This window comes from Nomascus leucogenys, chromosome 17 (assembly GCF_006542625.1).
Source record: "Nomascus leucogenys isolate Asia chromosome 17, Asia_NLE_v1, whole genome shotgun sequence".
NCBI classification, from domain to species: Eukaryota; Metazoa; Chordata; class Mammalia; order Primates; family Hylobatidae; genus Nomascus; species Nomascus leucogenys.
The window spans coordinates 85,302,436-85,317,902 of NC_044397.1; the positions used below are offsets into that span (position 1 = coordinate 85,302,436).

Here is a 15,467-nt window from a genome sequence, read left to right on the forward strand (position 1 = left end):
GATCAGTGAGGACCACGTGCTGTAAACAGAGTAGAGGGCTCAGCTCCCTGCCCTGCCCCCCACCTGCTCCCAGACTCAGCTCAACTGGTAGTCCTGTTACAGGCTCCTCTGCCTTAGAACCCAGGAGTCCACACCCACAGCCCCTCCTCCCTCAGACCCAGGAGTCCAGGCCCCCAGCCCCTTCATCCTTTAGGACCCAGGAGTCCCAGCCCCAGTCCTGAACAAACCGTCCCCTCTCACCCAGCCAGGCTGCCCTCTCTGTCCCCAGAGAGGACTCAGGGAGCCAAAGGCCCAGTGATCTCAGCTCCCGCCTCCTAGTCTGGCCCTGGCACAGCCAGCCCCAGCTGTTGGGGGGAGAGAGGAGGTAGCCAGCCCTGCCTGTCCCTCCTGGAAGGACAAAAGCCGATTAAGGGCAGTGCCAGGCTCAGCTAGCGGCCTGAGCTGCCTGCCGGTCCTACTGGGTGGTGTGACCACACTGGGTACCCTGGATCTGCCACTTATCCCTCTCAGCCCACCCTGCTGTGACTGTCATCCCCACCTCACACATAGGGAAACAGAAGCTCAGAGAGATGCTTCACCCATGTCATTCACCCGTGTCATTCCACAGATTCCTTGTCTGGCCTCAGCTTGTCACTTCCAAGAGGTACTCCCCAGTTGCTTCTCCCCATCTAAGATATGCACGCCCCCATTATTTTCTGCCATGATACTTAGTTCTGTACCATCCTGCCATTTGACACTTTATAATTTGTTTACATGTTTGTTCATCTCCCCCAGGACAGTACTAGGTTTTATGGAGCCATGAAACTTATAAGGTACAGGGGTGTGGCCCTTTAGGAAGAAGAAATACAGAATTACAAATACAAGATTAGGGCCTTGGGCCAGGTGCAGTGGCTCACGCCTGTAATCCCAGCATTTTGGGAGGTCAAGACGGGCGGATCATGAGGTCAGCAGATCGAGACCATCCTGGCTAACACAGTGAAACCCTGTCTCTACTAAAAATACAAAAAATTTAGCTGGGCGTGGTGGCAGGCATCTGTAGTCCCAGCTACTCGGGAGGCGGAGGCAGGAGAATGGCGTGAACCTGAGAGGCGGAGCTTGCACTGAGCCAAGATCGTGCCACTGCACTCCAGCCTGGGTGACAGAGCGAGACTGTCTTAAAACAAAACAAAACAAAACAAAACAAAACAAAACAGATTAGGGCCTTGGAAGGGGCCTGTGTGACTGAGGGACTCTGAGGCCTCAGGGTCATTTGGCCGGAAGTGAATCTTCTGTCCCGGACTGTCATCCCCCAGGTGGCCCTGGGGCCTATCATGGGACCTGGCACATAGTAGGTGCTCAGTGGATATCTGAAGCAGGAAGGAAGGCATGAAGAGGCAGAGTGAGGGCAGAGGGGCTAGTTAGCTCAGGAGACGATGGCCCCTCCCCAGGGCTGGCAGACAGATGGATAGACAGAGGCCTCAGGAGGCAGTGTTAGGCTTGCAGCTGTGAAAATGGGACGATGTGGGCCAGGCACGGTGGCTCATGCCTATAATCCCAGCACGTTGGGAGGCCAAGGTGGGTGGATCACGAGGTCAGGAGATCGAGACCATCCTGGCCAACATGGTGAAACCCCATCTCTACTAAAAATACAAAAATTAGCGGTATGGTGGCGGATGCCTGTAGTCCATTGGGAGGCTGAGACAGGAGAATCACTTGAACCCAGGAGGCGGAGGTTGCAGTGAGCCGAGATCACGCCACTGTACTCCAGCCTGGGGAAGGAAAGAAAGGAAAGAAAGAAAGAAAGAAAGAAGGAAGGAAGGAAGGAAGGAAGGAAGGAAGGAAGGAAGGAAGGAAGAAAAGGAAAGAAAGACGGCCCAAGCACTTGCTGGCGACCCTGGATGAGTCTGTTTTCCTCATCTGGAAACTGCACTTGGCCGTTCTGCCGGCTCAGGGTGGGAGACAGAATTTATAAGTGGGGCCATGGCCGGCATCTTCTGCATGTGGTTTGCTTTGTGGGCTCACTCGGCCTTCCTGAGATGGTGTATTGGGTGATTTTTCTCTGCGGCACTTGTCACCATCTAGCATACTATACAGTTTACTACAGGAATACCTTGCTTCACTGTGCCTCGCACATACTGCATTTTTTACAAATTGAAGGTTTGTGGCAACCCTGTGTCAAAAAAGTCTGTTGGCACCATTTTTCTGATAGCAGGTGCTCACTTCGTGTCTCTGTGTCACATTCTGGTAATTTTCACAGTGTTTCGCGCTTTTTCATTATTATTATATTTGTTATGATGAACTGTGATCAGTGATCTCTGGTGTTAACTGTTGTAATTGGGGGCACCACCAACCATGTCCATGTAAGAGGGCAAACTTTACCGATTAATGCTGTGTGTATTCTGACTGCTCCACTGACCAGCCATTTCCCCCATCTCTCTTCTCGAGCCTCCATATTCCCTAAGACATACAATATTGAGGCCGGGCATGGTGGCTAACGCCTGTAATCCCAGCACTTTGGGAGGCTGAGGCAGGTGGATCACTTGAGGTCAGGAGGCTGAGACTGGTGAAACCCCATCTCTACTAAAAATAAAAAATTAGCCGGGCATGGTGGTGTGTGCTTGTAATCCCAGCTACTCGGGAGGCTGAGGCAGGAGAATCGCTTGAACCCGGGAGGTGGAGGTTGTAGTGAGCCAAGATCACACCATTATACTCCAGGCTGGGCAATAGAGCAAGAGTCTGTCTCAAATAAATGAAATGAAATGAAAAACAGAATAAAATAAAATAGAAATCAGGCCAATTAACAACCCTACAATGACCTCGAAGTGTTCAAGTGAAAGAGTCTTATGTCTCTCACTTTAAATCAAAAGCTAGAAGTGATTAAGCTTCGTGAGGAAGGCATGTCCAGTGCTGAAACGGGCTGAAAACTAGGCCTCTTCTGCCAGTTAGCTAAGCTGTGAATGCAAAGGAAAAATTCATGAAAGTAATTAAAAGTGCTACTCCAGTGAACGCATGAATGATAAGAAAATGAACCAGCCTTGGCTGGGCACGGTGGCTCACGCCTGTAATCCCAGCACTTTGGGAGGCCGAGGTGGGCGGATCACGAGATCAGGAGATCGGGACCATCCTGGCTAACATGGTGAAACCCCAGCTCTACTAAAAATACAAAAAATCAGCCGGGCGTGGTGGTGGGCGCCTGTAGTCCCAGCTACTAGGGAGGCTGAGGCAGGAGAATGGTGTGAATCTGGGAGGTGGAGCTTGCAGTGAGCCAAGATCACGCCACTGCACTCCAGCCTGGGTGACAGAGTGAGACTCGGTCTGAAAAAAAAAAAAAAAAAGAAAGTGAACTAGGCTTATTGTGGATATGGACAAAGTTTGAGTGGTCTGGATGGAAGGTCAAACCAGCCACATTTCCTTAAGCCAAAGCCTAATCCCAAGCAAAGCCCTATCCCTCTTCAATTCTTTGAAGGGTGAGAGAGGTGAGGAAGCTGCAGAAAAAAGGTTGGAAGCTAGCAGAGGTGGATTCATGAGGTTTAAGGAAAGAAGGCATCTCTGTAACATAAAAGTGCAGGGTGATGGCCGGGCACCGTGGCTCACGCCTGTAATCCCAGCACTTTGGGAGGCTGAGGCAGGTGGATCACCTGAGGTTGGGAGTTTGAGACCAGCCTGACCAACCTGGAGAAACCCCATCTCAACTTAAAATACAAAAAAGAAGCCGGGCATGGTGGCGCATGCCTGTAATCCCAGCTACTTGGGAGGCTGAGGCAGGAGAATCACTTGAACCTGGGAGGCGGAGGTTGCGGTGAGCCGAGATCCCGCTATTGCACTCCAGCCTGAGCAACAAGAGTGAAACTTTGTCTCAAAAAAAAAAAAAAAGTGCAAGGTGATGTAGCAAGTGCTGCTGGAGGAGCCGCAGCAGGTTATGCAGAAGATCTAGCTAAGATCATTGATGAAGACGGCTACATTAAGCAACATATTTTCAGTGTAGATAAAACCACCACGTATTGGAAGAAGACGCCATCTAGGACTTTTCTAGCTGGAGGGGAGGTCAGTGCCTGGGCACCAAAGCTTCAAGGCCAGGCTGACCCCCTTGTTAGGGGCTAATGCAACTGGTGACTCAGTTGATGCCGGTGTTCATTTATCATTCCAGCAATGTTAGGGCCCTTAGGATTACGCCAAATGTACTCTGCCTATGCTGTTAAATGGAACAAAGTCTGGATGACAGCACGTCTGTTTATAGCATGGTTTACTGAATATTTCAAGCCCACTGTTGAGACGGACTGCACAGAAAAAAACAAAATATTTCTCAATGACAATGCACGTGGTTACCAAAGGGCCCTGGTGGAGTAGATTAATGTTGTTTTCATGCCCGCTAACACATCATCTGTTCTGCAGCCCACCAGCCAAGGAGTAATTTCAACTTTTAAGTCTTATTATTTGTTATTATTATTATATTTTCTTGAGACGGAGTCTCGCTCTGTCGCCTAGGCTGGAGTGCAGTGGTGCTATCTCAGCTCACTGCAAGCTCCACCTCCTGGATTCACGACATTCTCCTGCCTCAGCCTCCTGAGTAGCTGGGACTACAGGCGCTCGCCACCACGCCCGGCTAATTTTTTGTATTTTTAGTAGAGACGGGGTTTCACCATGTTAGCTAGGATGGTCTCGATCTCCTGACCTTGTGATCCACCTGCCTCGGCCTCCCAAAGTGCTGGGATTACAGGCGTGATCCACTGCGCCAGGCCAATTTCAACTTTTAAGTCTTATTATTTGTTATTATTATTTTTTAAATTTTTAGTTTTAGAGATGGATTCTTGCTGTGTTGCCTGGGCTGGAGTGCAGTAGCGCGATCATACTTCACTGCAGCCTTGAATTTTGGGCTCAAGTGATCCTCCTACTTCAGCCTCCTGAGTAGTGGGGACTACAGATGGGCACCACCATGCCTGGTTCATTTTTTTTTCCAGGTTTTTAGAGACAGAGTCTTGCTATATTGCCTAGGCTGGTTTTGAATTCTAGGCCTCAAGAGATCCTCCTGCCTTGGCCTCTTGAGTAGCTGGGATTACAGGTGAGAATCACTGCATCTGGCTAATTTTTTGTATTTTTTAAGAGACAGGGCTGTGTTGCCTAGGCTGGTCTTGAACACTGGACCTCAAGTGATCATCCTGCCTCAGCCTCTTGAATAGCTGGGATTACAGGCATGTGCCACCAGGCCCAGCTGTAAGTCTTATTAAATAATAAAAAAAATAGAAATACATTTAGAAATACATTTTGTAGGCTGCAGTGGCTCATACTTGTAATCGCAGCACTTTGGGAGGCCGAGGCAGGAAGATAGCTTGAGGCCAGTTTGAGATCAATCTGGGTAAGATAGTGAGACCCTCCCCCTCTACCAAAAATAAAAAAAAAAAAAAAAGAAAGAAATACATTTGATAGCAGGAACAATGGCAACAAAGGATTTAGACTATAACGTAGACTTGGCTGATAAAGCACCAGCAGGCTTTGACAGGACTGACCCCCATTTTTTTTTTTTTTTTTTTGAGACAAGTTTCCCTCTTGTTGCCCAGGCTGGAGTGCAATGGTGCGATCTCAGCTCACTGCAACCTCCGCCTCCCAAGTTTAAGTGATTCTCCTGCCTCAGCCTCCTGAGTAGCTGGGACTACAGGTGCCTGCCACCACGCCTGGCTAATTTTAGTATTTTTAGTAAAGACGGGGTTTTACCATGTTGGCCAGGCTGGCCTCAAACTCCTGACCTTGGGTGATTTTCCCACCTTGGCCTCCCAAAGTGCTGGGATTATAGGCGTGAGCCACCATGCCTGGCCTGACCCCAATTTTGAAAGTTCTACTGTGGGCCAAATGGTATCAAACAGCATCACATGTTACAGGGAACTGTTTTGTGAGTTAATCGAAGCAGAAAACTTCATTGTTACCTTATTTTAAGAAACTGCTACAGCCACCTTCCACAATCACCACCCTCGCAAGTCAGCAGCCACCACCACTGGGGCAAGACCCTCCAGCAGCAAAAAGATGAGGATTTGCTGAAGGCTGAGATGATCATCAGCATAGTAAGGGGCCAGGTGCGGTAGCTCATGCTTGTAATCCTGGCACTTTGGGAGGTCAAGGCAGGAGGCTCACTTGAGGCTAGGAGTTCGAGACTAGCCTGGGCAACATAGTGAGATTCCGTCTCTATAGAAAAAAAAATTAAAATATGTACATAGTATTTTTAGACATATGCTGTTGTACACTTTAATAGACTATAGGATAGTGTAAACATAACTTTTTTATGCACTGGGAAACCAACAAATTTGTGTGACTCGCTTTATCAAGTGGTCTGGAACTGAACCCCAAATATCTCTGAGACATGCCTGAATTTTTATTGTTTGTTCTCTGATTCCCCCACTAGATTGTAAACTCCCTGAGGGCAGGGACTTTTGCCTGTTTTATTCAGCCTTTGGGCAGTGCCTGGTGCACTGTCGCCCCTTGGTAAAGTGGTAGCATCCATGCCGGTAGGGATCTTTTAAGATGAAGAGTGGGGGCCGGGCGTGGTGGCTCACACCTGTAATCCCAGCACTTTGGGAGGCTGAGGCAGGTGGATAATCTGAAGCCGGGAGTTTGAGACCAGCCTGGCCAACGTGGAGAAACCCTGTCTCTACTAAAAATACAAAATTAGCTGGGCATGGTGGCGCATGCCTGTAGTCCCAGCTACTCGGGAGGCTGAGGCAGGAAAATCACTTGAACCTGGGAGGCAGAGGTTGTGGTGAGCCAAGATTGCACCATTGCACTCCAGCCCAGGCAACAAGAGAGAAACTCTGTCTCAAAAAAAAAAATAAAATAAAAAGATGAGGAGAGGGGACATTTCCGACAAAACAAGTGACTGCACAAAGGAGTGGGGAAGGGGCTGGACCCAGGCCCTAGGGACTCCAGAGCTCTGCCCTTTGTCCTGTTCCAGGCGGCTCCCTGAGGACTGGGCTGGGTGGAGCTGGCAGGAAGGGATGCTAAGGTTGCCAGAAACTCGCCAGGAATCCCTGGCAGAGGGCACTGGGGCAGGGGCAGGCCCACTGGGGCTGTGAGTAAGGACTAGGGCAGAGGTAGGGCAGAGGGGATTTAGCTTTGGGGGGTGTCCCACTGACTGGGCACTGGACCTTTCTTTGCCCTAAAGAGTTTCTGGACAGCTGAATCCGACTCCTGGGGACTGAGCAGGGGTAAGGAGGGCGGTGGGGAAGGAAGTGGTGTGGGGGTGGATGGGGGATGGAGGAAGGGCCAGGTGTGGGGCCTGGGAGGAAGCAAAGGCTTGTGAAGCCAGGAAGCCTGGAATCAGATGTAGGCAGGGACAATGAGCGGCTGGATCCCCGAGAGTGTCTGCATAAAAGAGCAAACATTGCACCAACAGCCTCTGTGTGCCTGGTCTCTTTCTCTCTGTGTGTGTGTGTGTTTAATTTAAAAATAGGGATCGAGTCTAGCTATGTTGCCTAGACTGGTCTTGAACTCCTGTGCTCAAGCAATCCTCCTACCTCGGTCTCCCAAAGTGCTGGGATTTCTTTTCTTTTTTTTTTTTTTTCATTCTCAAAGGAGGTGATGACATTTCTTTATGTGTTTTATGTGAAGTGACTCATGTCACCTGCCCCACAACCCATGAAGGAGGGACCATTATCATCCCTTTTGGCAGATGACAAAAGTGAGGCACAGAAAGGTGACATAACCCCCTGGGGTCACACGGCCAGCAGGGGGCAGCTCCAGGGCAGTGCTGCTGATCTCTGCTGTGTTTCTGTGTGCTTATCCCTCTGTCTGTGCTTCAAAGTATATGCTTTCTGGTCAGGTGTGAGTGTGTCTGGGGTTCATGTGTACATATGTACCTCTGCAGGTATGTGTCATGGCTGGCGTGTGTCCTGGCCTGTGTCCGTCGGCACTGGTACATTTGAAGGTATGAATGTTTGTATGCCTGTGAATGTATCTGTGTCTCTGTTTCTCTTGGCCTGTGAGCTTGTGTGGGCGTGTTTGTTTATGTATGAATGGATATACATGCTTGTGCGTGTCTTGGTCTCCGTGTGTGTGTTGAGAACAAACCTCTCCCCATTTGCTCAAGCTGGAACCCAGGATATCATCCTGGCCACCTCCCCACCCCCCAATTCCCATGCATTCCATCCCCTAGTCCTGCCCACTCTGCCTACTAAAGGCCTCTAGAACCTGGCCCTTCTCCCCACCTCCACTGCCTCCTCTCTGGTCCAGGCTGTAGCATCATTATCTGGGTGACTGTGACAGATCTTTATATATTTCTGATTTTGTTCTCTTTGATTTGTTGTCCACATAGCAGCCACAGGATCTTTTTAGCACACAAATCCTTCACACACTTCCAACCCTTCCACACCCTCTCCCTCGCTTTCAGGATAAAGCCCCCAATCCTGGACATGGCCTCCCAAGCCAGGTAGCACCCTCCTCTCTCTCTCTCTTTTTGAGACAAAGTCTCATTGTTGCCCAGGCTGGAGTAGAGTGGTGCGATCACAGCTCACTGCAGCCTCAACCTCCTGGGCTCAATTGATCCTCCCACCTCAGCCTCCCAAGTAGCTGGGACTAGAGGTACACCCCACCATGCCCGGCTAATGTTTGTATTTTTGGTAGAGACGGGGTCTCACTATGTTGCCCACACTGGCCTCAAACTCCTGGACTCAAGGGATCCTCCCACCTTGGCCTCCCAAAGTGCCAGGATTACAGGTGTGAGCCACTGTACCCAGCTACCATCCTCCTCTCTTAAACTGCCTGCCCTGTTTCCTCTTCCTCCTGGCCCTGGCTGAGCTCCCTCTGCACTGTAACTCAGTGTTTCCTCAAGCCTCGGGTCTTTCTCCATCCTGTCCTCTTTGTTCCCCTGCCTGCCCCCTGCACAGCACTTAACGCCTGTCCATCTTGGGTCCAATATCGCCTCCTTGGGAAGCCTCCCAATTCTATCTTCCCAGGGTATTTTTCTCTGTTGTATTTATCACAGTTTACAATCATAGTCTTATCTGAGTAATATCTGTGTCCCCAGCTCAACTGTGAATCTGTCCTTTTTGCTACTGAGAGCCCAGGCCTGGCACAGCTCAGTGTTCAGTGAATGTCTGCTGAACGAATCTTTGTGACTGGAACCTCTTGGGCCCAGAATCAAGTTTGGGCCCACAGCAGTTGTGGGCCCACAAACTCCCTGCCCCGAGGAGGCTGAGGCAGCCATCTCTTTGCCCTCACTGGTCAAGTAAGGAAGCCCAGGCAGCCTTGGTCCCTCAGAGCCCCAGTGTCGTCACCTGGGAAATGGGGTGATCATAAGGACACTAGCCTCATCCAGTTACTGGCAAGATGAAACTGATGACGAGGATTGCTCCAGCCAGCCCAGATGCCCTTGAGGCAGGAGTGAGGTCTGATTAATTTATCTAAAGCCTGGCACGAGGGCGGGGCTTCAGGAAATGACAGGCAAATCTTGGAGTTTGCAGGAATGAGCCTTTGTGAATGGCTTATTCTGCAGGGAGCCCTGCCCAACTGGATTCTGACTCCTCATGACAACCCTAAGGGAAGCGTGATTATTATGATCTCTGTTACAGTTCACACATTCCTTCACTTATTAATCCAATAAATATTTGAGTGCCTATTTGCCTGGCATACCAGGCTCTGGAAATACAGGGTAAACAGGGCAGATACAGCCCTGCTTTTAGGATATTCACTGTCTAGTGGGGACTAACAGTAACAATAACCTTCACTTCTCCTGAGGGTTTGCTGTGTGCCTGTGCCAAACGCTCTACACTCATTCTAACCTCACAAAAGGAGGTACTCCTATCATCATACCCATTTTAGAGCTCAGAAAGCTGAGGCAGGGAAAGAGGGAGTCTCCTGCCCATCACATCACAGCTCGCAGCCTGAGGAACCAGATCTCTGACATCCACGTTTCTTAACTACAGTCTGTACTGCCTCTGGGTATGCTATGCTGGTGTGAGGCTCAGTGTCTTGCTGTGACAGCGAGTGCCCTTGGGCTCCAGTCTGTCTGCCCTCTGAGCCTGTCTGAGCCTGCGTGTGTCTGGAGCCAACTCCAGGTCTATTCTGGGCTAATGATGTGTTCTACGGCAGGGGAAGCAATGAGTTTGGGGTCCCTGGGGCTGAGGGGTGGTGTTAGTTTCCTTCCTGCATGGGAACTTCCCACGGGTCCCTATGCTGATTGATAAATCCTTGTAACTGAGGACCTGCCTCTGCCTGAGGCTTGCAGCATTTCTGTTGGTCTGTCAGCCTTTGTTCCGCCTTTTGAGACCTGAAAATAATGTGACACCCTAGAGAAATCAGGCCTTCCCTTTTCCTGAGGCAGGTGTGGAGGTCTGAAGCCAAGCCAGGGCCCGTTGTCCTGGAAAGGGTAGGGGTCAGGGCTAGGCCCCAGTGGAGCCGGCTGAAGCAGGTGGACTGACAGTGAATGGATGGATGGATGGATGGACTGATTTGCCGGGTGGGAGGCCGGGACTGCGATGAGCTTTACTGACTGCGATGAGCTTTACTGGCCCCGCTGCACTCTCCACTATGGGTACCCCTTCCTCCTACCTCTCCTTGACTCACCCCTAGACTTCCTCTTTGAGTAACACCTGCTAACCTCCTTCCCCCTTATCCTCTCAAGAGCGCTGGAGCCCTGAATATCGGCGCTTGAACCATTCCCCAGGTGGGAAACACTGAGGGCAGCCGTTGCCCTTGGTCACACAGCGAATACGGAATCCGAGCGGGAACTCTGGTCCACGAAGGTCGCATTCCGGACTCTGCTCCCAAGCCGATCCGGGCGTCAGCTAGTCCCTGTACCAGGGTGAGCCTCTCGGCTCTCACATCACCCCCTTCTCACAATGGATCATCCCGTTGTCCCCGCAAGCGGCAATGGGCCAGTCCGCGGACCCCCCCAACTCCCTGTGGCAGTGGGCCAGTCCACGCTGTCCCCACTGCCCCGCAGGATGTACGAGGTTCCTTCCGGGCTGCTGCCGGTCTCCGGGCGCTCACCTTTGGCCTTGCCTTTTCGCCACCGCCGGCGACCGCGGCTCCTCGAGCCCTCTTTGGCATTCTTCGAGGCCGGGGCCATAGCGGCCTCGGCGGGCTCCGTTTCCCCGGCCAACTCCATCAATTCCCCGCGGTCCTCGCGCGGGGGCCAATTCCAGCCGCGAGGCCCTGCCCGGAGGGCCAATCCTCGCTATACACTACCGTCGGGCCCCCCTATTACCCAATCCCGAGCTTGCTCTTCTCTGGGTCCAGCTCCCTAACCAATCCTGGTCTCCCTCCGCTGCCGTGCTCCGCCCCCAACCGCCAGAGTTTAAGATCTGGCTCCGCCCCCTATTGCTCATTAAAGGGCTCGCGGCCAACAAAAAGGCAACCCTAGGGGCGACGAAAAGCGTCCTTCGGGCAGGACTAGTGCGGAGCCCCGCGGGGAGCACCCCAGCAGGGAAGTCCCGATCTTCCCACGTGCTGGGAAGCCTCCCATGTGCTGGCTCAGTCTCGCCATCCCACTCACCTTCCCAGGGAGGGATCCCCTAGAACGCGGCTCGGCCCGCCTTTTGAAGGGGAAAAGTGGGGCGCCGCTGAGCCTCTGCCTGGGGTGGGGGCGGGCCAGGTCCTCTGCCAACTCAAAGACGAGGCGGGGCGCCAGCGCTGGAGGCGTGGCTGTGCCTGAGAGCCGTTGGAGGAGGGAGCCCCGCCTTCCCTCTCCTGTCTCCTAGTTCTCCTATTGCGCTTTTCCTGGGGGATCGTTCTCCCTGTGTCTCCGCCCCCTAATCCATGCTCCCGCTAATGGGGGTGGGGGATGGTGGTAGGAGAACGCTCGGCGCCTGCGCACTAGCTTCAGGCCGCGGGCTGGCCCAAGAGCTGAGGTAGAGGGAACGACGCATGCCTGAGAAATGGCGGGAAACAGAGGAGGCTCGAGGCTTGCGCACACGCACACAGCCAACTGCTTCTGGACCGCCTGAGAGGCAACTTCGCCCGCCGCGGTGGTGTGGGGCGGGTGCGGGCATCCTTTGAGACTGTGCTCTGGAGGCCTGGAGAAACAGCTTTCTATCCTCAGCACTGGGGAGAGCAGGCCTCTATCCCTGTCGTTGCCTGCCACTCCTCCTCCTTCCCTCTCAAAGCATACCCACCAGAACACAACCCGCGCTGAGAAACGCGTTACCCTCTTATCAGCTATGGGAGAAAGGAGACAGACTGGCCTCTCGGCGGTGGGGCCGCCATTGCCTGCTCTCTGGACCAGGGCCTCACAGATGCCCTCAGCTTCAGGATTAGGACTGCGTTGCTTTTTCCTCCCACATCAGGGGACTTCAACAAGTAACCTCCAGTTCCATAGATAAAACTTGCACTCCCCCCTTCTCCATGGCAGGGGTTTTGAGCCTGGAGAAGGAAGATCGGAACTTCCTGGGGCTCCTGTGAAGCAGGCAGGGGGCAGCACTGGGCCCCGGGAAGAGGCGAAGAAGGCGAGGGAGTGCCTGCGGTGAGCCCAGAGCCTTGGGCCCATTATCCTCTGATGCTGCTCCCCCAACTTTCCTGCCGTCAGTCCCTGACCTTGCCTGAGACCTTGGCGGCTCCCGCACCTCCCTCCCGGCTCCTCGCTGAGAACACAACCCGCAAGGCCATTCCGCCTGGCTGGACTGAGTCCCCTATGGAGGCAGCCTGGCAGGGAGCAGGTGTCTTCCTGGCAGAAGAGGACAGACCTGGTAAACTGAGAGACTGTTGATGCCCCGATGTTCTGCCTAGCCTGCCTGGAAACTCCAGAAGGGTAAGGTACCATCTTTGTATTGTATTGCTGGGACTTACGCCCGTGTCTGCCCCAGAGCTGGTGCTCGGTCAGTTTCTGAGGATGGATGAATGAACACTGATAAGAGGGCCGCTTTCCTGGTCTCCTGGTCCCTAGCCCAGAGTGCCTTTCCACTCTGGGATTTGATTTTCCCCAAATCCTCTGTAGGGAGGCAGCCTGGTCCGGGGGAGAAAGACCCTGGCTTCAAATCCTGACTTCGCCACTTCCTAACTGCATGGCCCTGTGCAAGAACCTTTACTTCTTTATTTTTCTGCCTCATGTCCTCATTTATAAAATGAGGATGTTGGCCAGGTGCTCGGTGGCTCATGCCTGTAATCTCAGCACTTTGGGAGGCTGAGGTGGGAGCTTGCTTGGGGTCAGGAGTTCGAGACCAGCCTGGGCAACATAGCGAGGCCACGTCTCTACGGAAAATGTAAAAATTAGTGGGGCATGGTGGTGCACTTGTAGTCCCAGCTACTCGGGAGGCTGAGGTAGGAGGATCGCTTGAGCCCAGGAGTTTGAGGCTGCAGTGAGCCATGATCATGCTAGTGCACTCCAGCCTGGGCGATAGAGTGAGACTTCGCTTTTTTCTTTTTTTGAGATGGAGTCTTACTCTGTCACCCAGGCTGGAGTGCAGTGGCGCCATCTCAGCTCATTACAACCTCTGCCTCCCGGGTTCAAGCGATTCTGTGCCTCAGCCTCCCGAGTAGCTGGGATTACGGGCACCTGCCACCACGCCTGGCTAATTTTTGCATTTTTAGTAGAGATGGTGTTTCACCATCTTGGCTAGGCTGGTCTTGAACTCCTGGCTTCAAGCAATCCACCTGCCTCGGCCTCCCAAAGTGGTGGGATTACAGGTGTGAGCCACTGCGCCCGGCCTTTTTTTTTTTTTTTTTTTTAAATACTGGGGATGTTGATCTTTATTTCAGGATTGTTGAAGGATGACCAGAGCTAACCTGATACACCGTAAGTTTTTAGTATTTCTTAAGTAAATGAATGACTGGCCCTGAGAGGCTTCAATTCCTCCAGATTCAAACTCACCTGTATCCTGGTAGTGTCTGTGATTTCGGGCACTGGTTTTCTCATGTAGCGACGTCCCACCGTGTCCTGACATCACTTTATAACCAGATTTTCTTTTGAAGCCTAGCTTCACTCCCTGGGCCACCATTCCACCCATCGTGGCTGGAGAATCTGTGTCTGAAGATGATCCCACATCTGATTCTGACTCGGAATCTGTGACCCACTCAGAAAGTGCCTTCCACTCTAGGGCTGATCGCTGTATGGATAGTTCCTGCAGTTTTGTTAGAAATCCCAGCTCTGTCAAAGATCCCTGCTTGGATTTGGCTCCCTGGACTGGAGTTGTTTGCTTGTCTGACTGTTCAGGTGTCTCTTGGGACGTAGATTCAGTCGGGGCAGATGGCTCCCTTTTGGCTCCAGGTTTAGCCTGGGCCGCAGGTGTTGATTCAGCTTCTTGTTGAGCTGGAGGTGGCTCTCCTGGCCCAGGCCCTGGCTGGGCTACATGTCTTTGTCTCAATGCTGGCTCTTGTTGAGTTGTAGATTCTTTTCCTAGTCCAGGTGCCTGCTGGGAGGCAGCTTCCTGTTGAGTGAGCAGCACCCTTTGGATGTGAGGTGATTGCTGTGGTGCAGGCTTCTGTGGGGCAAGAAATTCCTCTTGTGAAGCAGATTTTTGTTGGGCTCTAGGTTCCTTCTGGGAATCAGCATCATGTTGTGCAGGGGTCTCCTGCTGGGTGAGGGGTCTTTGGTTTGAAGCAGGCTCCCGTTGGGTATTGGATCCCTGCAGAGTCTTCGATTCTGGCTGGGCTATGGGTGTCTTTTCTGGCCCAGGCTCTGGCTGGGTTATAGGCCTCTGGTGTGGCTCAGGTTGCCAGTCTGGCCTAGATGCTGACTTAGAACCTGGCTCCATTGTTATTTCCCTCACGGGAGATACTGATCTTCCAGGTTTCATCCTTCTGGGCTCCCACCCAGCCCTCTGTCTTCACAGATCTCTCATTGATTCCTCATGATGGCACTTCCTCTTGGGTTTCACTCCATCCTGGCATCACTGGTCTTCCTTTTTAAGGTGGCTGGCAGTTGGCCGACCACAGCTGGCCCCACTAAGTAATGAACTCTGTGCCTCTTTCTTTGGTGGGAGGATTAGGAATAGGAGGAGACTACGTGCCCAGCACTCTCTTACAAGAAGGGAGGGGCTTGCTCGCTTGTGTCATAAATAGGGCCCCACCCCACCCACCACTCAGTTAAAATGTTTCTTCTCATAAGGCAAACATCCCAATTTAGGCCTCCCTGTCATCTGGGATGACAGAAGCCAGATGCTGGATGAGTGTTCCTTTTTTCTCTCTCCTTCTGATGTTTGAGGAAAGCGTCATTCAGGGGGCAGTCTCTGTAGTTGTTGTAATAATTATTTCCCTCTTTGTTCATTCCTACAAATGGTTGCCAGATTATTTATTTATTGAGACAAGTCTTTCTCTGTTGCCCAGGCTGGAGTGCAGTGGTGCCATTTTGGCTCACTGAAGCCTCCACCTCCTGGGTTCAAGCGACTCTCCTGCCTCAGCCTCCCAAGTAGCTGGGACTACAGGCGCACACTGCCACGCCCGGCTAATTTTTGTATTTTTAGTAGAGATGGGGTTTTGCCATGTTGACCAGGCTGCTCTCAAACTCCTGACCTTAAGTGATCCGCCCCCGCCCCCCGCCCCCGGGCCTCCCAAAGTGCTGGGCTTACAGGTAT

At 52.2% G+C, this 15,467-nt stretch overlaps 1 protein-coding gene across 3 annotated transcripts in view; it reads right to left on the reverse strand.

The window, feature by feature from the left end:
• Positions 1-14,984, reverse strand: part of LIPE (lipase E, hormone sensitive type) — a 25,877-nt gene extending 10,893 nt beyond the window's left edge. Inside the window, exon 1 of one of the 3 annotated variants that reach the window (XM_030797064.1) lies at positions 13,766-14,982. In XM_030797064.1, the coding sequence (XP_030652924.1) occupies positions 13,766-14,690 (925 nt within the window). In that variant the 5' untranslated portion in view covers positions 14,691-14,982. Of the gene's footprint in view, positions 1-13,765 lie in introns of all 3 variants that reach the window. The other 2 variants (XM_030797066.1, XM_030797067.1) reach the window with 2 other exon arrangements.
• Between the last annotated feature and the right edge of the window lie 483 nt (positions 14,985-15,467).